This window comes from Symphalangus syndactylus, chromosome 23 (assembly GCF_028878055.3).
Source record: "Symphalangus syndactylus isolate Jambi chromosome 23, NHGRI_mSymSyn1-v2.1_pri, whole genome shotgun sequence".
NCBI lineage: Eukaryota > Metazoa > Chordata > Mammalia > Primates > Hylobatidae > Symphalangus > Symphalangus syndactylus.
In genome coordinates, this window is record NC_072445.2 from 19,324,781 (window position 1) to 19,347,898 (window position 23,118).

The following is a 23,118-nucleotide window of genomic DNA, read 5'->3' on the forward strand; positions in this document are numbered from 1 at the left end:
AGCCTCCAGTTTTAACCAGTTTGCTTTTTTTTCTCAGATTTCATTTTTAGACTCTGTCACTCAGGTCTGTCTCCTGCCGGATGATTCTGGTAGCCACCAGATCAGTTGGAGAAGCCCCTTGGTGGGGACAACAAGGGGGGTCTGCACCTTGCTCTTGGGGCTTCTCAGCAGACATGAGCCAGATGCTCTGTGATGGGAGGTGCTGCATTGTCAGCTACCTTTCACAGCCACCCCAAGTCAGCTCTGCATGGCTTCAGTCATTTCTGATGCAGTTACAGTCTCCAGAAAGGACTGAGGGTTGGGAGCTCACTCTTCTGAGTGGTTAGCATCATAGCATTTTGTATCTGGAAAACATCTTAGAGATAACCCACCCATTCCCATGTTACAGGTGAAAACAGTGAGACTCAAAGGCCGTAAATTATTGGTCCACGGCTGCACAGTTAGTGCCAGAGCCTCCAGTCTAGGGCTCTTCCTATGCTTGGAGGAGGCTGTTTGTTTGTAAACGGTTTCCTATTAGTCAAGAGAACCAGAAATGAGTGAAGAAAGCTCATTCTAAAACTCCAGTCTTGCCGACAGGGTTATTAGAAGAGACATAGAATTTAACATTTCATATTTAGTGTAGATTGTTTTGAAATGGGAATCTCTGTATGTATGAATGTGTATATGTATAAGTGTATGTCGGTATTATGAATGACAGTAATATGACAGAAATAGTTTAAGATAGGAAATGGCAAATCTGCCCCTCTGTGTTAGGATGATTGACCCTGGTGGCAATTAAGAGGCATGGTTCTAAGCCGGTAGACTCTGTACATCATTTTTGACACCCCAGTTTTCTCAAGAAATATTTGAGGTTTACACAGCCTGATTTGAGTACTGATTAGGGGGAAAATGGGTGGAGAATAAGGGGTGGGATTGTGAGGATCTTTGATTATACCTTGCTGCCCCAGTATGGCAGGTACTCCCTGCAGGCAGCTTTGGCAGAATCACTGGCTGTCATGGTGTCCTGTTACACAGAAGCCTGCTGGCCGCAGGAACAGGAAATAGCCTTTTGTGCGGGTTCAGGCTTTGCTCCCATTGACTTGTTTCCTCCCGTCTGCATGAAGTTCAGCACCCTGTCCCTGGTGTGCCTTGTTGTGAGCAATTCCTAGGAAAGCAGATCCTCCTTCACACCCACACATGTTTAACCAAAGTGTTTACAGAAGGAGCCTTGCTAATAGCAGCTGCCTTGTTTCCAGCATACCTTTGGGCTTTCAGAAAGCTCTCTGCCTGCTCTGCTGCCCCCACTCAAACTTATTCAGAAGAGAATTGGACATGTTTTCCCAGAGTCAGTTCATTTTCCCGGGGTGCCTTTTTTTTTTTCTTGTCTGCCTTCCTCCCTTCTCAATATGACTCCAAGTGTTTAGGGTTCAATTATGCAGATGCGAAATTTGGCTTTTTAGTCATTTGAAAGTATGGAGACTCCTAGAGCCCATGACTCTTTATATATCAGTGTAGGAAGTACACAGCCACCCCCTTTTTGTTCCCCATACCAGTGATTGTACTTCAGAAGCTGTGGTCCTGCTCAAAGAAGGCTGTTTGCTTTCCTCATCTCCACAGGTTTACATAAAGGGTTGTCTCCATTTTTGCCTGATGAAAGACAACTTGAGACAGATGAACCACCCCTCTCCCAATTAGCATTTTTGAGCACCCCCTGGGTACAGTTTTGCCTTCTGTACTTTTATGTTTTGTGGTTTATAGAATGGAAAGCAGATGCAACCACTCTCTAAGAAGTCTAAGCTGAAGGAACAGCACCCTAGAAGGAGAACTTATAAAATCGATTCTGACATTGGTGCTCCACGGTTCCTTTCCATCTTTAGAGCGTTTTTAAAAACACAATTCCATGCTTGTGACAGACTTTGCCTCAGTTGAAACACATGCTGAAGGGATTCCTTATGTCAGATGACTGGTTCCTTTTTATGGCTTTCAGTGGCTTCTACCTTAGACAGAAAAAGAGAAATTAACCTGAACTCTTAATAGCTAGATTTGGTCTACACTCATGGAGGAAACCATGATTGCTTCTGAAAATGTGTTGTTGCAGATCTGAGGGGTCCAATAAATAGCCTTCCCTTTATTCCTGGTGGTGGTTCTTAGTGTGCTTTCTCGGCCCCGGGGACCCCTTTCTCCCTGGGTTCATCCTCAGGGTCCGCAGGAGCAGCCCTGGTCCTCTGCTTCATTCTCTTTTCTCGCATGTAGTCATTTTGATTAATCACATCCTGTCTGTGAGTACAGCAGACCCATCAGATAGGAAAGACCTGATTTTCTCTCTCAAGTTTACGTTACAGGTCAGATTTGATTACCACTTCCCTCTAAGACCCCCTATTTTAGGTGGCAGGGGAGAAGTTGGTGGAGAAGTAAGAGTGGAGTCATTTTTTAGTGATATGTAGTGCCTCAGATTTCCCAAGCACTCAAGAGTGTGTGCATAAAAACCCAACACCAGAGGGTTGCTCATATATTATATCCATATAAAAACGTATGTCAATTTGTTGAATTTCTCTAATATAGTAATTAATATATAATATATATTATATATATAAATATTTATATATATATTATTATATATAAATATTTATATATAATATATATTATTATATATAAATATTAATATATACATTAATATATATAATATATAGTATAATATTGATACTGTTTCTGAAGATTGCCATATAAAAAGAATGAATTATAGTTTTTAAAAAACATAAAAATATTTAAAGTTCAACAACAGTTTTGTTGTTGTTGTTGTTGAGACAAAGTCTCGCTCTGTCGCCCAGGCTGGAGTACAGTGGCGTGACTCAGTGCCTCCCGGGCTCAAATGATCCTGCCACCTCAGCCTCTAGAGTAGCTGGGACCACAGGCATGTGTCACTGCACCTGGATAATTTTTGTATTTTTTTGTAGAAGTGGGGTTTCACCATCTCTACAAAAGCCTGTTACCCAGGCTGGTCTCCAACTCCTGGGTTCAAGTGATCCACCCACCTTGGCCTTCCAAAGTACTAGGATTCCAGGCCTGGGCCACCGTGCCTGGCAACAGTTTTCATTTTTTTTTTTTTTTTTTTTTTTGGAAACTGTCTGTGAGATAGCATTGATTTAGCCCCTGAAAACTTGTAGGTAGTTTATGGCCTTGAGGTGACACTCTGGCTGACCTATAACTGCAGTCAGCCAGGGTGTCACCTCAAGGCGATGATTAAAAGTCGAGGATATCTGTGTTTATGCTGGAGTGTTAGGACATGGTTCTTCCCTCCATGTTTCTGCAGATTTGAAAAGACACACCATCCAGTATAACTCTGGGTGAGGCAGAGTGACGGATGGATTATCCTTGCTCTGTAGGACCTGAGGCTGAGATAAAGACAGTTTCTTGTTTGTCGTTAATTAGTAGGTTTGTCTCAGAGCTAGGCCTTGTATCTTTCCTATTAGTAACTTTAGGATTGACTGATGATGCCTGAAAAACATCTATCACCTGTTCTGACTCATCCAATTTGAGAGTAAATCTCAGAAGTCTCAGGTTTCTTCAGGAAGTTGAGTTCAGAAATTGTTTATGAGATCAGGTTAAGGTGACTTTCCTCTACTATAAGCACTAATAATTGTCCATAAAAAGCAAGTATGTTGTAATCATGTATTTATGACAGGGTTATATTTTCTTGGTGATTGCGCATTTAGGAAGTGAAGATATTTTACAGCCATTTTTTTCCCCACTAAAAGATTGAAAAGGTTAAAGTATACAGTATTTGAAAATACACTTACAAAATTAGGATTTCTCTGGGAAGAAACCAAAACTTAAGAAAGAACATGATTAAGGTTAAGCCATTGTAAAAGGATATCAACATGACTAACATGGACATATATGCTCCAAATTGTGAACTACACACTACAGGAAGCACTCCTAAAAATTGTACTCTGCCAGAAAAAGAGGTCAAGGGCTAGAAACAAATATAAAATGAAGGTTCAGTAAGGTAGAGTCTTTTAACTGTGGGAAACATTTATTAGGTTTTTTCCATATGCTAAACTCTATATTATATTATCTCATTTAATCATCAGACAACTTTATGAAGGAGGTATTCTTATTTACCCCCATTTTATAGATGAGGAAACTTTAATCTTAGATACATAATTTGTCCAGTCACACAGTCTGGAAATGGTGGAGCTTGGATTGGTAATCACTCATTCACAAGGTATTAGAGAAGGCGTGGGGGTGTTTGGAGACCATTGCTTTTGTTTAAAAGGTTCCTATCCTCTTTAAAATTTTTTTTTTATACTAGATCTAGTGAACCCCATAACCCCATATGGCAGTTCTTATATTTCCTTTTTTTTTTTTTTTTGAGATGCAGTTTTGCTCTTGTTGCCCAGGCTGGAGTGCAATGGCGTGATCTCGGCTCACCGCAACCTCTGCCTCTCGGGTTCAAGCGATTCTCCTGCCTCAGCCTCCTGAGTAGCTGGGATTACAGGCGTGCGCCACTATGCCCAGCTAATTTTTTATTTTTAGTAGAGACAGGCTTTCTCCATGTTGGTAAGGCTGGTCTTGAGCTCCTAACCTCAGGTGATCTGCCTGCCTTGACCTTCCAAAGTGGTGGGATTACAGGTGTGAGCCACTGCGCCCGGCCTATTTTATTTTTCTTTAGTAACTCTTTCTTTAAGTCATTATCATAGACTCTTAGGACAGTGACCTTGAAAGAGACTGGCTTGACTCTAGCCTATCCTCTGAGAGACAAAAAGACAAAGATAGATCTTCTGTCTTGTTTAGGGATAGTGAGAAGTTATTTTTCCTAATCTTGGATATTTGGAAAGGCCTCCATTAAAAGCAAAACTATCCTTTAATAGACTTTTCTAGTATATATTCTGGCAGTCAGGATGTAAAACCTAAAACCTCACGATATAAACCTCTTCTATAGCTTAAGGAGAAATTAGAGAATTACTAATTATGACTTAATTTTAATATTTTATTATTCACTCAAGCCACCCTGAAAGGTTCATTCAGTAGTTGTTTATTGAGTACTGTGTGCAAGGCGTTGTACTTAGTTATGCTGAATCTGATCTTGGAAGTCTCAGAATAACAACATGAGACAAACCCAGCTACCCTAGATAGCATAGAGTCATATTTTAGTATTTATTTTTAATAATGATGATTTTCCATTTACCATATATTATTTAATCTTCAGTCTGAGGATTCAACTCTTTGAGATAGTATTATCATCTCCATTTTGCAGATGAGGAAATTAAAGCTCAGTAACACTGAGAAACACAGCCTAGGTCACAAGGCTCAGGCAGGGCCTTCACCAAGTGAGCTCCTAAAGAGAGTCAAGATAGTTTTCCCGTAGTACTTTATAGTTATCCAAATGCTTTTACTTGCATTATCTCATCTCATTTTCCAAAAATGAGAGTAGTTATTATTGTATTCATTATATAGATAGCCCTTGTATTTATTATATACTTAATATGTGCTAAGAGTGCCAGGTACCATATTAGATATGGCCTAGTTCATGTAATCCTCACAAAATCCCTAATAAGTATCATTATTCCCATTTTATAGATGAGCCACCAAGGCCTAAAAGTTTAAGTGATTTGCTCAGCACAGCAGGGAGGTGTAACTGAAGCCTAGGCTTGTCTGCACAGCCAGGATGCATGACCACTTTGCTATATTCACTTTTCTGTATTATGCAGCCTCATTTTCCAGATGAGGAAACTGAGATTCAGAGTTAGCTAACCCAGATGAGGTCTTACAGCTTATCAATAACAGAGCAGGCACACCAACTCAGATCCTGTCACTAGAAAGCCCACTTGTTTCCCACTGTACTGAGCCGCCTTTCTGCACAAGGAGAACTGTAAGACTGTGTCTTACATCCAGGTTGAGTACCCTCATTCCTTTTCGTCATTTTTTACATTTCTTTGTATTTGTTCTCGTTTTTAGGCAGGGGGCCCTAGACGGATGACTTGTTACAGGAGAGGAATGGTATAGGTTAAACTGCTTGCTCAGGAAGTCATCTGGGGAAGTTAGATGAGAACTCAAATCCAAATTTGAGTCCTGTGTACCCAACTTATTTAGCTATGTGGTTCTCAACCTCTTTGTCTTTTGAAAATGTTGCTTGAGAGAAGGACTTGCCCTTGCGAGACTGCTTTCCTGTGCTGTAAGGAATGAATCTTTTTCCATCTGAAGATCATTTACCGTTTCTCTGAATACTGAATTACATTAATGGTGTAAGGCAAGGAAGTATGTCAATATCAGATATATAACAAGGACCAGTCACTCAGATTTGAAATGTTGCCAGTCTCTACAATCTCAGCCTTGAGAATTTTAAGGCACAGAAGCCCATTACTTTAATGATCAATTATCCTTTAGATTTCTGAAGGAAAAGTTTGTTAACCATTTATAGTACTACTTTTTTATTCAAATTGCAAACTCAGGTAAATGTTCCTTAAAATTGAATTGGATGATATTTTTCTGTATATGTCAATGTCAGTAAACATCAGATAAATATCCAGATGTGTTTAACTATTTTGACTCAAGGAAGTATGTCCTATTTAAACAATCTTTAAATAAATTGTTTCTGAATTGAACAAATAAACAAGAAATAGCTGAACTAAACTGCTTTGACTGTATAGAAAAACTGAGAAGTTTTAACATAGAAATCATCTAAAAATCCACATCTTATTATACTCATTTTTACTTTTAGAAATAAACCTGAATTAACTGTTCAAGTATATTAATAGTTTTTATTTTCAAAGAATAGTAGGTGATGTGTGGGGATAATTTGAAACCTATTGCAAGTGTATTAACTCCAGTTCAGATATGTTTGAAACATGGAACTATCCCTGTGTCACCCAGAGTTTTTTTTAAATATATATATATATGTAAAATAATTAATGCCTATTAAGTGTCTTTTGTGCTAGTTTTCTCTTAATCGTTTTCTCATGTAATTTTCATATCCTTGTGATTCAGGTATTATTGCTGCCCCTCCTTCCTCACCTTTTACAGATGAGGAAACTGAGGCTCAGAGTGACTCAGTAATTAAGCCAAGGTTACACAGAAAGTAGAAGTCTCAGAACTTGGACCTAATTCTGAACATTCCAAAGTCCATGCATATTCTAAGATACCAAGCTATCTTGTGAACAGCCTGGTCTATTAGAATTTTAAAAATTAACGTAATTTAAAAATTAGCATAAAAACATGTTAAGAGAAATTTGGTTATGATTTTGTTTGATTAGCCCTCAAGTAAGAGCAAAAGAGTTTGAAATACATACCTTTTTGCTTTGGAAACATACAGCACATTTACCTTTTTTTCTGCACGTAAGCAGAAGGTCTTTTAATAAATCTATGTGGCCTTGAGTTTGTACCTCCAAGAAACTCCTAGAGATACATCAAAAAATATTGTTAATGTTCAGCAATTAACCCTAAACAGCTGACTGCCCATTAGTTTTATTATTACAGTGACAGTAGGTAACACTAGGCCAAATTCCAGACATGTGACATCTTCTAAACAGATTCCAATAGGATTAAAAACATTTCCCCGTTCTCCTGTTTTGGGCCATTTTCTTACTGTCAGAAACTATGGTGCTTAACATTGAAACTGGCTGGTGATGAAACTTTTCAACTCTTAATGGTAGTTGACTTTGAAATAAAATTTTTATCTTTTTCTTCCGGGTTATTTTCTTTTTTAGCTTTAGCATGAGAGTAACGTAACTGACTCCCCTCCTTCCTGTTCATCTTACGTGCTGCCCCTCCATTCTCATTCCTGCCCTTATTCCCTTCACCCCATGCTAGAAAGGGCCATTCCATTGACCTGCCTGAAAAGAAAGTGCCCTGAGATGAAATCATGGAATCATGCACTTTAAAACCAAAAAGCATGTCTGAGAGATAGTAAGTAGCTGGATATGCAGCAGCGAAAGGCGCAGTCTACATAGTCCTTAACCGAGTTAATTGTTCAGAAAATATTCTAACTTAAAAAAAAGTTATCCATGTTCACTGGAGGAATTTTAGAGATAGAGAAAATAAATATAATTCCACTTTGCAAAGATAACCAAAGCAGATTGTTTTCTAAATGACTATTAGACTTTCCAAATAGAAATATTTAGAAGAGAGAGACAAATAGTCCTTATGCATCATCCATTTTGTTGCTTTCATTGAGACTCAAAGTCTAGAATGCTTTGTGCTATTCAAGGCCTGAAAGGATGGGGTTATAAGAGATAAATAGCCATTCCTTATATATTATATATATATGAGCCATTTCTTTTTCTCTCTCTGTTTTTCTGCTTTTTCCTTTCTAAGTTTTGGGTTGCATGTTTCTAAGGCTGCAATGGTTGCTATACTAAAGATTTTTCTTTTTCTTTTTCCCAGACCCCAGGCAGGCACAGTCTTCCCCGCCGTGGTCCTATGACCAGTCTTACCCCTCCTACCTGAGCCAGATGACGTCCCCGTCCATCCACTCTACCACCCCACTGTCTTCCACACGGGGCACTGGGCTTCCTGCCATCACCGATGTGCCTAGGCGCATTTCAGGTAAAGACCGTGCTTTAACTAAAAATCCATCCCTGCACAGGGGTCGGGGGGAGTGGGATGGGCTGAGGCTGTCTCATCCATGCTCACAGTGACTCTCTATTAGAGGCATGTGGGCAAGGGAATGACAACTGGCAAATTAAATCTTCTGAATTATGGGGTTATCAAACACTGGAACATTTTAAGTCAAGAGACTGAAAATCCGCTAGAGATGGCATACTTTTAAGATGGTATTTAATGCCACCCAGTTAGTATCCTGCTGAATTGTATCCCATTTGGTGGGCACTGTCTCATAACTAGGGCCTTTTCCTGAGGGTATTATGCCAGGCCTTCCTCTGCTTGTGTTCCTTTCTTTTCCTAACATCTGCCTATAAACCAGATTGATGGCACAGCCCTCCATTCCTAAAGGCTTATAAGTCCCAGGAGTCCAAGCTAGTCAGTTCCAAGAGAGAGCACCTGCAAACTTAGGATCTTTGTCAGAAACTACTCATTTGAAGTGCTGTGAGGCCTAGAAAAGTCTAAAAGGCAATGTGTGGCCTCTGAGTGGCTAACTCAAGAAGGAGGCAGCCTTTCTGTGAAACATAATGCATGCTGCTGTCACTTGCAGCCTGGCTGCCCAGTGCTCACAATTCCTCTGTTCCAAAGGCACCACAGAAATGTGTGGCCCATGGGGGGAGTGTGTGTGACAAATGACCTGGCTGCCCCTCTATCCTGGAGAATTCATCACAGAGAGCCAGAAAGTGTTCACAAAAACTCCAAACTGACAAGTAGAGAAAAGTTAAAGGCCCTTAGCTGACTATATGGATCCCGTGAATAAGAAAAGAAACTTCTCGGTCCACCCTGACATATGAACTGCAAACATTGTCCCCACTCAATGACGTACGTCCACAGAGGCACACACCCCATTGGATCCCACGTTTGCCAGATACTCTTCTCAGCGTTCGGGCCCCTGCACCTGTTTGACTCCTGGCCAGGTTAATGCCTTTCTTTCTTTCTCTTTGTGTTTCTGTCTCTGTTTCTCTCCCTCTCTCATTTTCTGCAAAGCTCGAAGCCGTTACTCACTCCGCTGAGTTGCATCACTGACAAGCTGAAGCTCCACCAGCAGGCTTGCGGGTTTTGATTAGTTCAGACTCCTTTATTTCTTTCAACTTGGGAGGAGGGAAGGCTTTGTTTCTCAAGCAAATAGCAGGAAAGGGCTCTCTGGTCCTAGTGCCTCACATTTTCTGCAGCAGATGGACTCCCATGGGGGTGAGTAGGGAAAGAAGAGGGGTGGAGGGAGAATTGCAAGGTTTTTTGGAAAACCATGTTACCACTTTTCATTATGACTCCTGTTATCATTTTTACGAATCACATAGTATGTATTGGGGAATTGTATAGAGTATAGAATTTTAGTTATCATTTCCCTTGCCTGGGATCACCGTCGCCTTTAGGCAAACATTAATTAAAGATACGGGAAAGGATGAGTAAGGCACAGTGGGGATAACGAAGGCTGATGCGGGGTTAAAAGCTAATGATGATGGTGTTCAGTTAGTTCTGGTTATTCCTCCTGCATTTCATACTGAGAGTCTGTTTTGTTTTACATAGGGCCAAAAGGACACTTTGGCAGAATAGACTTATGCAAACTTGCTTCTGTTTGGGGTCCCCTGGGGCTTCCATCTGCCCAACCCACTGTGGCTGAAGCAGATTTTGCTGTTTTTTCTCTAGCAGTACCTACAGGAAAAAAACCGCAGGGAGTGATGGTAGCATTAGAGACACTTATCTACAGCAGTTTCCTACTAAGGTATATTCCTGTGAGTTCACCAGGAAAGCCATTGAAAATAACATTGGAAAAACGCTGCATAAACGAGTAGTCATCATTGTTTATCATGTACATGTGTAATGGAAAACAGCCAGATTATTTCAAGTTACTTTACTGAGGGTTACTTAAAACATTTCCACAAAACAGTACCTTTCCCATTTCACAGAGAAGGAGGCAGGAGCAAAAACTGGTTAATTTTCCAGCCATATATCTATCTTAGGCCAAAGGTAGGAGTGAGCCTCTGGTTTAAACTGGTTTATACTGAGTTTAGTCCAGTTTTTTCCTCCAACCCTTAACATTTCTGGAGTTGTTACTGGTAAAGTAACATGGTGCCAGGGTGGGAGGTTCTGTATAAACAGTAAAGAGAACAGAAAATCCCTCTTGTCAGCATGTAGGTAGGGAAACAGGAAGAAACAACTAGACGTGGACTGTCAGGGAACTGGAGGAGCCGTGACTCACCTGACCTTGCCCTGGGCTGCGGGGCTGTGCCTGCACACCCAAGCACTGCCTGGTGGACTCAGGGACCATGTCATCGGAGTGTGCACCATTTCTAATTCCCTGGGGACTAGTTCTGGGAGCCTTCTTGGGGGAGCCTGTCTCATAGGTTCCCAGGTACCAAGTTAGACAATTTATATCTTATGATTCCTCTCGACATCTAAAGCCAATGTCTAAGTCCATGACCTAGAGGGTCCTACACGTGAGACTTAAGCATGAGGGGTTTGTTAATTTGGGTTTTTTTTTTTGTCTGTGTGCTTTAGTAAATAAAGTCCTTTGGATTGAGTCCATTCCTGTGCCTTTAGTCTTCGTAATGCTCTGTGCCAAATAATGCTGTTTCCGCATAACACGGACAGCTAAAAATATTAACCCCTATCCCTGTTTACAGGCAGTCCTGTGGTCTGTTTTTGAGATGCTTTCCAGAACAGTTTATGTTTTTGTGTGCATCGATCAATTTTCATCTCCATATCTAAAGGGATACACAAAATATTCTCATATGATTTTGGGTGAGAAAGAATGAAATTCTTCACTTCACAGTAGGATTGGATGTTCGGACCCAGGTTTTTATGCCAGCTCATACAGATATCAGGCAACTTCTTACTTCTCTGAAACTTAGTTTTATTATTTGTAAAATAGGCATACAATACTCATCTTCAGGGTTGGTGTGAGGATTAAGTGAGATACTTTATATAAAGTGTTTAGAACTGGTCTGGCACATGATATGTGCCAAATAGATTGTAGCTGATATTATGAAGCTAAAATTGTTTTGTAAAAATTGTATATCCATATGTAATTGGCAGGTAGGTCTTGTTAAGTGAGTCAAATTAGATTAGATAAAAATCTAAACTTTTAAAGGGGACTTTTCCTTCACAAAATAGATCACCACAGGGCATATTTAAAACAAAGCCCTTTGATTATCTAAATAAGTTAATACCCACATGACATTCACAAAGCACTTAATGCAGTACCTAGCACATAGAACTCCTCAAATGTTTCCCATATTATTATTATTCTGTAGATTTAAAATAAATATTTACAGAGAAGAAAGCAATTGGGAGCCATTCACAAAAAAGTCAATAAGGCATTAAGAGAAAATAACGGTTCAATTATGTCAGACAATAGAAAGTGCTGAGTTACACTTAAATTAACTAGGCATGCTAATGCTGTGTTCCAAGGGATCATAGGAATAAAAACAACCAGAAAGATCCACCAGAAAGAACTGTTCCTAAAGAAATTCCATTTTCTCCTAAAAGACCATTCCAAAGAAAGACCATGATTTAATCTACCTAAAGACCTTCAGAGAATCCAATATTTCACCTTTCTTTATTAGTATGCTTTCTTCTGAGTAATTTTCAAGCATGGCTACAATTCTAGAAGTTAATAAATGACAATAATCACAGTGATATTATATTAGATAGTCCTGTAGTTTTCCTCAGACCATTTTTGGAAGCAAGGTATAAACAAAATAAGATAAAATGATGAAGGTATGTTACCTACAATCCTTAGTTTACTGCAGAGAAAGATATAATACTAGATGTCTTCAAGTTCAGAGGTACAATACAATGATTCAGGAAATATTTCCTTAACATTGGGTAGCCTTAAATATTGTAATGGAACAACAAGAGCACATATAAGTTTGTAATTGAGAAGTTATTGCCGTGTAATTGACTAACAGGTGTACGTTATGGTAATGAGTTTGAATCATATTCAGTTGAATTATAAAAGTCAGCACTAGTCTCAGAAACCAGTCTAGTGATGTTACAGTGCAGAAGACACCTTCTTTCCTACCATACTTACTTTGATAAGTATGGCCTCATCATATAATAGTCTGTATTTAAGTAGCACTCCTATCCCCCGGTGATTTTATACATTATCTTACTTCATCCTACATGTTTCTAAAAGATTATTCACTACACAGAGGTGGCCAAAGTTATTTCTCATTGATTCTAGTCAAGGGCAAGGTGTGACAAGGCAGGGACCAGCAAGCCTTATATGACCCGAACCACTGCATGTCTTTATAATTGCAATCGTATCATCCATGGCAGTTTTGATCTTCAAAGCACTTGTGAGGCTTGACACAAAGATTATAATTACATTTCTGGAAGTCATTACAAAATACTATGTAAATAAATAATTGCTGACTTTCAAAATGTATTTTATACAATTATCCTACTATGGAAAGAAGCACAACTCTTTATTGAGGCTGATTGTTTGACTTGTGGGTCAGGGTATGAGTCTCCTAGAGAGCTTACACAGGTTTTTTTTTTCACTGCAAATAACTCCTCCACTATCCCACTCATTTGAGTGAAGTAGCTTAAATTAACCTAAGTCTGTACCGCTCTTTGGCATAATGAGGTAGAAGGGATTTATACCTTTCTGGTGCTTTCTGGAGGTTTCTTAGAGACTTAGGCTATGTTAGTTAAAGATGCACAGGTAAGACGCATCTTATTCATAGATGTTGGCTTCCTCAGTTACTCTGAAAGAGGTCACTATAGATTTTTTTTTTTTTAAGAGACAGGGTCTTGCTCTATTGCCCAGGATGGGATGCAGAGGCGTCATCATAGCTCACTGCAGCCTTGAATTCCTGAGCTTAAACAATTTCCCCCATCTCAGCCTCCTGAGTAGCTGGGACTAAAGGCCTGTACCACTTTGCCAGGCCAATATTTTTCGTAGGGACAGGATCTCACTATGTTGCCCAGGCTGGTCTCGAACTCCTGGTCTCAAGTGATCCTCTTGCCTTGGCCTCCCAAAGTGCTGGGATTACAGACATGAGCCACCTCTCCCTGCTTGCCACTATAGATTGTATGAAAGATTTTTCTCTGCATTTACGGGGTTTTTGTTTGTTGTTGTTGTTAACATAGGACAGAGTTAATCTTTCTGTAAGGTTATTTTTTTCTTCTGCTTAGGAAAATAGTCTTGAATCTCTTATTTCAAAATATGTAAATATTAACACTTTTCACTTACTCAACTGTACAGGACTATTGAAGATGTCTCCAGTTTTATGACTTTCAGTGGCTGAACTATAATATTCCAAGGTCAGGAGAATAAGCATTAGTTTGACAATAAAATTATTAAAAATTATTTTATCACTACTACAAAATCAGAAATTGCCAGTGGAAAAACCCCATTTGATTACTCAAGGTCTGTCAGGAGGATTCAAACCCAGTAGAGTTTGATGTAGTTCATTTTAAAATGTCCCTTATAACCAAGTTTCTATCAAGTCCACCGAGTCAAGTTCTTGAAACCAGAAGCTTCGTAATGTGCCAATTATATATGAACATTTATTTTAGCAGAGCAGCTCTTAACTCACAGGAGGGAGGAATGCCTTAAGAAAGGTTAAAAGGAAAACTTCAGCAATTAATACTAATAAACCAGAAAGTTAAAGCAACCATAATAAAACACTAGAGCCTCTACTTTTTACTACAGAACCATTCCTTTATTAAGAGCCACCTGTTTGGTAGACATACTCTGCCACAGCGGCCACAGGCAAATAATTAAGTTTAATAGGAGTGACTCTTATTTTGAAGAAGTTCTCCGTTTAAAGCCACAGAGTGGGGAAGTTATTAAATTTTATGGACCCTAAACAAAGGCAAGCCCTGTGTCAACAATTGAATGTTCCGTATTCTTCATTATATCGCCACTGATTGGATGGATTACTTTTGCATTCCATAAGTTGAAATTCATCTTGCTTTCCCTAAAAATAGCCTATCTTTTGACATAGCAGATGGTGTTCTAATCTTACCTGGATCTCCATTTACTCTAATTTTTGATTTACTGCTGCTGAGGCCCAAAGAAGTGGTTTTCATTCCTACTAGATCAGTTGGAGATGATAGTTGGTCCAGCTCACAAAGTTGACTAAGCTTGGTTGTATGACTAATTACTGTTATTTGTAGCTACACTGAGATACTAAAGCTCAGAATGAAACCTGTGTACATGGTTTGACTCTGATTTTATACATGATTTTTCTCAGTTGTTTTTGTGGGGATTTATTTCTGACACATGTACAACCACCCACACATAGGGAAAAGATTTAGTAATGAAAGGAATCATGCTTTTGCAGGGATGGCAAACACATGGTTATATATTTTATTGAGAGATTTGCTGAAATCTCCTTTCCATCAAAGAAAACTTGAGTGTATGAACCTCATTTCACCCAAGTATTAATTTTCTAACGATAGATACAATGGCTTCTGCAGTGCACTGGGGTCTGAGAAGGGGGCGGGGGGGGGGGGCAGTTTAACTTAGGACACCTGAGTTTTCATTTCATTGTCACTAAAGAGTCTTTGTATCATTCTCAGATACAGTTAATTTATTGTGCCTCAGTGGTCCTATGTTAATGAATTACTAGAAATCGCTGAATCACATATCTCAGAGGCTCTGCAAAGAGTAAGATGCTATCTGTTTAGGGATTTGATGTTCTTAGACTTTTAGTGAAGTTTGCCTTACCAGATAAATGCTAGTGGAAAAAGGAGGTCGCATAATTATCTTCTAAAGAGTAGAAATGCATGTGACATTATTACTTTTATGTATATGTCTTAAAATTAATACTTTATTCTTTTGAGCAATTTTAAGTTTACAGAAAAATGGAGCAGAATGTATAGTTTCTTATATTCTCCTCCCACCATCTCCCACTTTCTCCTGTTATTTACATCTTGCATTTGTGTGATGTTTGATGTAATTGATCAACCAATATTGATACGTTGTTATGAAATAACCTCCATAGTTTACACAAGGCTCACTCTTTGTGTTGTGCAGTTCTATGGGTTTTATCATAATGCCATGTATCCACCATTACAGAATCATAAAGAGTAGTTTCATTACCCTAAAAATCCCCCGTACACCACCTGTTCATCTCTCTTTCCCTTCTCTTTTCCTCAGCCGCTGGCAACCACAGATTCTTTTTTTTAACCTGTCTCTATAGTTTTGCCTTTTTTAGTGTCATACAGTTGGAATCATACAATAAGTAAGTAGCTTTTGCAGACTGGCTTCTTTCACGTGGTAATATGCATTTAAGTTCCTCCATGTCTTCTCATGGCTTAGTAATGCATTTCATTCTACCCCTGAATTGCATTCCATTGGAAGAATGCTATTTTATATATATGTGTGTGTGTGTGTGTGTGTGTGTGTGTGTATTTGAGATGGAGTTTGCTCCTGTTGCCCCCGCTGGAGTGCAATGGCATGATCTCGGCTCATGGCAACCTCCGCCTCCCGGATTCAAGCAATTCTCTTGCCTCACCCTCCCGATTACAGGCTGGGATTACAGGCACCCACCACCATGTCCGGCTAATTTTTTGTATTTTTAGTAGTGATGGGGTTTCACCATGTTGGCCAGAGTGGTCTCGAACTCCTGACCTCAGGTGATCCACCTGCCTTGGCCTCCCAAAGTGCTGGGATTACAGGTGTGAGCCACCGAACCCGACCGGATGCTATTATATTTTTAAAATCATCAAGGATGCTGTACCTGAACCTGAGGATACTATCCTATCTTCCATTTTCCTTTTGTTGCTGACTTTGTCAGTGATCGTTCTTATTAGAAAGCATTTCACACATTTCTTCCTGGAGAAGCATGTTTTCTATCATAGCAATTGTCACCAAATGGTTTTCCATATCTTGGGTGCATTTTAAAATTAAATCTTTTTTTCCTAATCTTGCCCATAGATAAATTCCTGAACATCTACTTTTTGGTGTCATGCATACCAATTCAAATACGGAACATACCTAGTTAAAATAACAATCCAGTTATGTGACTGCTTAGTTGCCTCCCAAAATATTTGACTCTCCTAGGTAAAGGGGGCCTTTTCTCTTAAAAATCATTGAACAATGAGAACTCGTGGACACAGGAAGGGGAACATCACACTCCGGGGACTGTTGTGGGGTTGGGGAAGGGGGGAGGGATAGCATTAGGAGATGTACCTAATGCTAAATGACGAGTTAATGGGAGCAGGAAATCAACATGGCACATGGATACATATGTAACAAACCTGCGCATTGTGCACATGTACCCTAAAACCTAAAGTATAATAATAAAAATAAAAAATAAAATAAAATAAAAAAAAGTAAAAAAAAAAAAATGCCTGGCATTCCTTAAGTGTGCTGTGCTATTTTCCACTTCCATGTCAGCCCATTTCTTTGCACTGGTGGGCGGGGCCCTGTTGTTGTGTCTTGGGCATCCCTTTCCCAAACACCACTTTCTTCAAAGTGAATCGCTGTCTCATCTACACCCATTTGTATGTCATTTCTGTACTTTGGACACACCTCTAATATGTACATATCTTTCTTTTTTTTTTTTTTTGAGACAGAGTCTCACTCTGTTGCCCAGGCTGGAGTGCAGTGGTGTGATCTCTGCTCACTACAGCCTCTGCCTCCCGGGTTCAAAAGATTCTCTTGCCTTAGCCTCCCGAGTAGCTGGGATTGCAGGCATGAGCCACCACACCCAGCTAATTTTTGTAGTGTTAGTAGAAACGGATTTCTTTATGTTGGCCAGACTGATCTCGAACTCCTGACCTCAGTTGATCCACCCGCCTCAGCCTCCCAAAGTGCTGGGATTACAGGTGTGAGCCCTCATGCCCAGCCCATATCGTCCTTTAGCATAAAAATTTAATTGCATGCCGTTCTCCTTTTATAAGCTTCTTAAGGACAGTGGCTATGTTTTGCATATTCTTGAATCCTTATAACCTAGCACAGTTTTTGGCCCATGGTAGGTGCTTAGGAATGTTTAATGAAACAAGTATTAGTGGGAAAGAAGATAAAAAAAAAAAAAGAGGAAGATAGATATGTAGGAGAAAAAAAGGAAGAAAAAAGATTTTGTTCACCTGGAACAACAAAGAAAGGGCAAAACAAGAGAAACTTTCATTGCTGATAAGGACAGGAAATAGCGCAGTAAGAGTGTGCATAAGCAGTATATATTTTTATCTCCAAGTCTTTATGCAATGTGTTTCATATTTAGAACACATATCAAGACTGTATCTGTTTCCAGAACTTGCTGCTAACAGTTAGTAACAATGCCAAAACATATTTTAGGTCCAGCTTGAAACCAAATGATCAAATAGAATTTTTGATTTCTGCTTTAGAGTCTGACATTAATTATAGCCATCATGTAATAAAGTGTCAAAGCTCTTTTCTGAGAAAATGATAGAAATTATGTTAACTAATCTGTAAACTGAAGCACAGCTATTCCTCTAGAACAAAGCAAAAGATAGGGTTTTGACAGCTATCATTTCTCATAGTCTTATCTTTTTCAGGCTGAATTTTTCCTGTATGCCCCACCTCTGGCTGTTTTTTTTAACGCTTTCTGTATAGTATGGTTGCAGGTCATCCTACTTATCTGGTCAGTGGTCTTTGACACAGTTCATTAGTGTCCATCTTAATGCCTCGTACCCAGAACCAAACTATTCCTCTCTTCTCGGCCTCTGGTAGTGCAGGCTTAAGTGGCCTTTGTTCTTTTGGTGACCATATTAACACTGTTTTCTCCTATTTGCCACCTCTGTCAATCTGCATTTCTCCAATTATTTACTTTTAGAGCTGTTTTTTTGTAGATCCAAATATGATACTTTACAGTTATCCTTGTTAGGTTTTACCTTATTTAATTCAGGTAATAATGTCTGCCTGTCTAGAACATTTTAGATTTTAATAATGTCATCTAATATATTAGTAGTCCCTGGCATTCCTTCCTGTTTGGAATGCTTTTCTTTCATTCATTTCAGTCATTTCAAGTCAGCTCAACAAATATTTCGCATGTACTTTAATGTGCTTGTGCAGGTGAGGAGTAAAAAAAGAAATAGAAGATATAGTCTCTGCCTTCAAGAAGCTTTAAGTCTCATTTAGGATACAACATAAAGCAAATGTGATGGTTACATTATAGTACTAGCCCATGTAGATGCCAAAAATATGCAAAGAATGCTCAGGATTTTAGGAAAGGAGATCTCTTTTGTTCCTTTGCTCTATTATAATAATTCACATCCATAACCAACTTAAAGCCATCTCCTTTAGGAAATTAAAAAAAAAATCAATCCCATTCAGCTCAGATTATACTTTCAACCAAATTGCTTCAACAATTACATTTTCAACTTTTAAAAATTACATATGTTTGATGTGTGTGGCTTCATGTTTCTTAAGATGTGACAAGGATATGGAGGATCTTGTCTTTTCCCAGCTAGACTGAAAGCTCCCCTAAGTCAGGGGCCTAGTCTTCTAATCCTTTGCTATCTCTCCAGAGCTCCTGCTAGATTGAAGACTCCCATTGGCCCAGGGCCTGGCCTTCTAATCCCTTTCTATCTCTAACTCCTACTCCGATGCTCAGCGTGCATAATGTCGTGGGAAGTACTAGCATTCAGTAGAAAAGTCTACCCAGGAATCAGTGCTGCATGCTTCAGGGTTCTTTTGCTGTGACTATTATTAGAAATTGGCTAATAGATCTAGAAGCAAGATTCTATAGGAGACTAAGACAATTTCTGTTTGCCTTTATTTCATATTTCGTAAATGCATATATGGTCTCACTATGCAATATGTTATGGAATATGCCAGCAACTCTGATAAAACCAAACAATGTTGTTGTTCTGCTTCAGCATATACATCCCCATATGCATGAATCCACCTACTCATTACGTTGATAGTGACTATACATATAAATAGTCTTGACAGGTCTATTATTTGTGATATTAATAAATATCAGCCAAGGTCATACTTTTTTCAGGAAAAATAGGATCACTGACATCCCTATGTCTTAATATTATTTGATTACTTCATTGAGCATTGATTTCTCAGGAAACATTAACTGATCACTGTTGGTGGAAATGTAGAAAGGGGACAGAGGAACTGCATGATTATTATTATTATTTTATTAATTTTTTGAGACAGAGTTTTCTCTTGTTGCCCAGGCTGGAGTGTAGTGGCATGATCTCGGCTCACTGCAATCTCCGCCTCCCAGGTTCAAGCGATTCCCTTGACTCAGCCTTCCTAGGTAGCTGGGATTATAGGCACCTGCCACGATGCCTGGCTAACTAATACAAAAATTATTAGTAGAGACAGGGTTTCACCATGTTGGCCAGGCTGGTCTCAAACTCCTGACCTCGGGTGATCTACCCACCTCGGCCTCCCAAAGTGCTGGGATTACAGGCATGAGCCACTGCGCCCGGCCTGCATGATTATTTTAAATTAGCTCTTAGGTTTGTTAACATGCAGAAATAGTTATAAGGGGAATCTTAGAAAAGAGATAACTAGGCTGGGTGCGGTGGCTCACGCCTGTAATCCCAGGACTTTGGGAGGCAGAGGCGGATGGATCACGAGGTCAGGAGATAGAGACCATCCTGGCCAACATGGTGAAACCCCCGTCTCTACTAAAAATACAAAAATTAGCCGGGCCTGGTGGCACGCGCCTGTAGTCCCAGCTACTCAGGAAGTTGAGGCAGGAGAATTGCTTGAACCCGGGAGGCGGAGGTTGCAGTGAGCCGAGATCACGCCACTGCACTCCAGCCTAGCAACAGAGCAAGACTGCGTCTCAAAAAAAAAAAAAAGAGATAACTAAACAAGTAAAAAGCTTTTTTCTAATTAAAATATATGATAAAATGCAAATGACAGAACTTTAATTTGAATTGTTCAAGTCATTTGTGGACAACACTTTGTTTCAAATAGTTCAGTCGTTTTCAGACTTTTTTTTTTGTTTTCCTGAAATGCAAACAGGAAGGCGTATTTTATGGAACTGGGTCAGAATTTAAGTAACTTGGTCTGAGGCAAATCTAGGACCCCATTTGACTATACTGTCTAAATTTTTTTTTGATATGACTCAATAAATTAATGAATTTCAAATCCATGAAAGTAATGTAAATAAAAATAAAATGCTGCACAGGCAACATTGTTCCTAAATATCTCAGAGGATTTTTTTTAAGTAGAAACCTGTCATGTATTTTCCAGAGAGACTGTGACCTTAAGTGATCAACCCATAACTATGCAGCCAAGCATGGGAGACTAGGAGAAGCCCTGTGCTTTTGTATCTAAAGCTTATCGCCGTCTTGCGCTCTATCCAAAATGGTCACCGTTGCAGCTCTCTGTGGTAATTAGTAACAATGCTATCGTTCATGGAATAAAAATAACACATATAATGATGGTTACAAACACACCCTGACCTGTGCCAAGGAGAGCAGTGATTCATGAAAACTCAATAAACCCATTGATGTGGTCACAATAAATCCGTACATAATTAACAAGAACCTTTTCTAAATAAAAACTACAAAGGAAATAAAAACAGGTTTGGAAAAGAGGAAAAAGTCTGATAATAGCATTATGGTACTCATCATTAAAGAAAACAAACTTATAAGCTCCCAAACTACACCTTAGGAAAACAGTACATTCTCAGTGTGGCTTAAAGATATGGTAGAGGCTGGGCGCGGTGGCTCACGCTTGTAATTCCAGCACTTTGAGAGGCCAAGGTGGGTGGATCACGAGGTCAAGAGATTGAGACCATCCTGGCCAAAATGGTGAAACCTCGTCTCTACTATAAATACAACAATTAGCAGGGTGTGGTGGTGCACGCCTGTAGTCCCAGCTACTCAGGAGGCTGAGGCAGGAGAATTGCTTGAACCCGGGAGGCGGAGGTTGCAGTGAGTCAGGATTGTGTAATTGCACTCCAGCCTGGGTGACAGAGTGAGACTCAGTCTCAAAAGATATAGTAGAGAACTGACCTAAAAGATTCCAAAAAGGAAAGAGTTTGGCCCTCAGGGCAGTTAACAAAGAAAGTTAAAGTTGTTCTCTAACCTTAGAAATTGGCAGGTACCACAGATACTCTTTGAAGGGTTAATAAAACCTCACGTAACCTCTTTAATCCAGTAGGTGGTTGAAACTTTTGAATTGGGTCTTGCCTCCCAAAGAAGAATTGAGTTCAACACTGATAAAACAGCAGTTGCTCAATAAAATTGTGTTGAATTGATTTGGTTTATCAGGAAAACATTTCTTCCATGACTCAAGCATGTAGAGTGGTGATTAAACATTCATAGTGTTGTTGACAGTGTGTTGGAAATAGGTGTTGGCTGGGAATTGAGGAGCCTCTCTTTTGAATTTCAGATGTGCCTCTGAGTTCTTGAGCAGGTCACTAACTTCTGTAGGTCTTAGTTTCTTTAAGCGTGAACTGAGTTAGTTGGGCTAGTTTTTCCCCAAGGTATATCATAAAGTTTTTGATGTCTGTGATTCTAAATTAAGGCCTGAAAGGGCAGGTTTTCTTACAGGAGAGACTTATAATCATCACATCAGAAAACTAGATACCGGCTGGGCGCGGTGGCTCACATTTGTAATCCTAGCACTTTGGGAGGCTGAGGTGGGCAGTTTGCTTGAGCCCAGGAGTTGGAGACCAGCCTCAGCAACATGGCGAAACCCCGTCTCTACAGAAAATACAAAAATCAGCCGGGGGTGGTGCGTGCCTGTAGTCCCAGCTACTTGGGAGACTGAGGTGGGAGGATTGCTTGAGCCAGAGAGGCTGAGGCTGCAGTAAGCTGAGATCGTGCCACTGCACACCAGCCTGGGTGACAGAGCGAGACTCTGTCTCCAAAAAAAAAAAAAAACAAAACTACACACCATCAATAATAACACTAAAGGCTAATATAGCATTTAATTGAAGAACTAAATTAACAGGAGCAACTATGATAGATGTCAGGAAAGGTTTTGTTTTGTATTTCAGTTAAGAGATTCTGATGAGAAGCAACCTAAGATCAGGTTATTTAATACCAAAAAACTGTACATTTAGATCTTGATACCTGACCACAGCTGAACCTGTCTTTAAGGTGAAGCCTTATATATGTGCGTGTGTGTCAGAATCCATAGACAATTTTTGAAATCCCAGATTTAATGTAAAATTAAGGAATTTTATTGACATCTCTCATACCCTTGCATGGTTTTAGGTAATTTATTTGTTAACCCTCTTTACATGAGAATGGTACATTTATAAGTGGTAATTTATCTTACTGGAGAAATGAGAACCTTATAAGCTAAGAGTTACTAAAACGGATGAATTCTGTTAATAACAGAATAAATGTGATCACAGGACCAGGCTTTCTATATTAAAGAAATTAGATCTATTTAAAGAAAATATGATTTGAATCATAATGAGCTTTCTCTTAATGAAACATTACTGTCATAGTGTTTTATGACTGCATGATAAAAATATTTAACACAAGTTATTGCCAACATTAAATTTACTCATTTATTGAGCGCCATTCTGCCCACTGGAGATACTCTGATGAACAAGACAGAAAGGCTCTTGGAACTTTTTCTATTGGCATATGGCATAATAATTAAACAGTCTTTAGAGCCAGGTCTAA

The 23,118-nt window shown here is 39.3% G+C and overlaps 1 protein-coding gene across 7 annotated transcripts in view; it reads left to right on the forward strand.

Annotated features, from left to right (window-relative positions):
• The window catches only part of RUNX2 (RUNX family transcription factor 2), a 281,684-nt gene that overhangs the window by 178,816 nt on the left and 79,750 nt on the right, over window positions 1-23,118 (forward strand). For 6 of the 7 annotated variants that reach the window (XM_063633187.1, XM_055263933.2, XM_055263934.2 and 3 more), the window contains one exon: window positions 8,362-8,523. In XM_063633187.1, the coding sequence (XP_063489257.1) occupies window positions 8,362-8,523 (162 nt within the window). Of the gene's footprint in view, window positions 1-8,361; window positions 8,524-9,564; window positions 18,327-23,118 lie in introns of those variants that run through there. The other variant, XM_063633188.1, reaches the window with a different exon arrangement.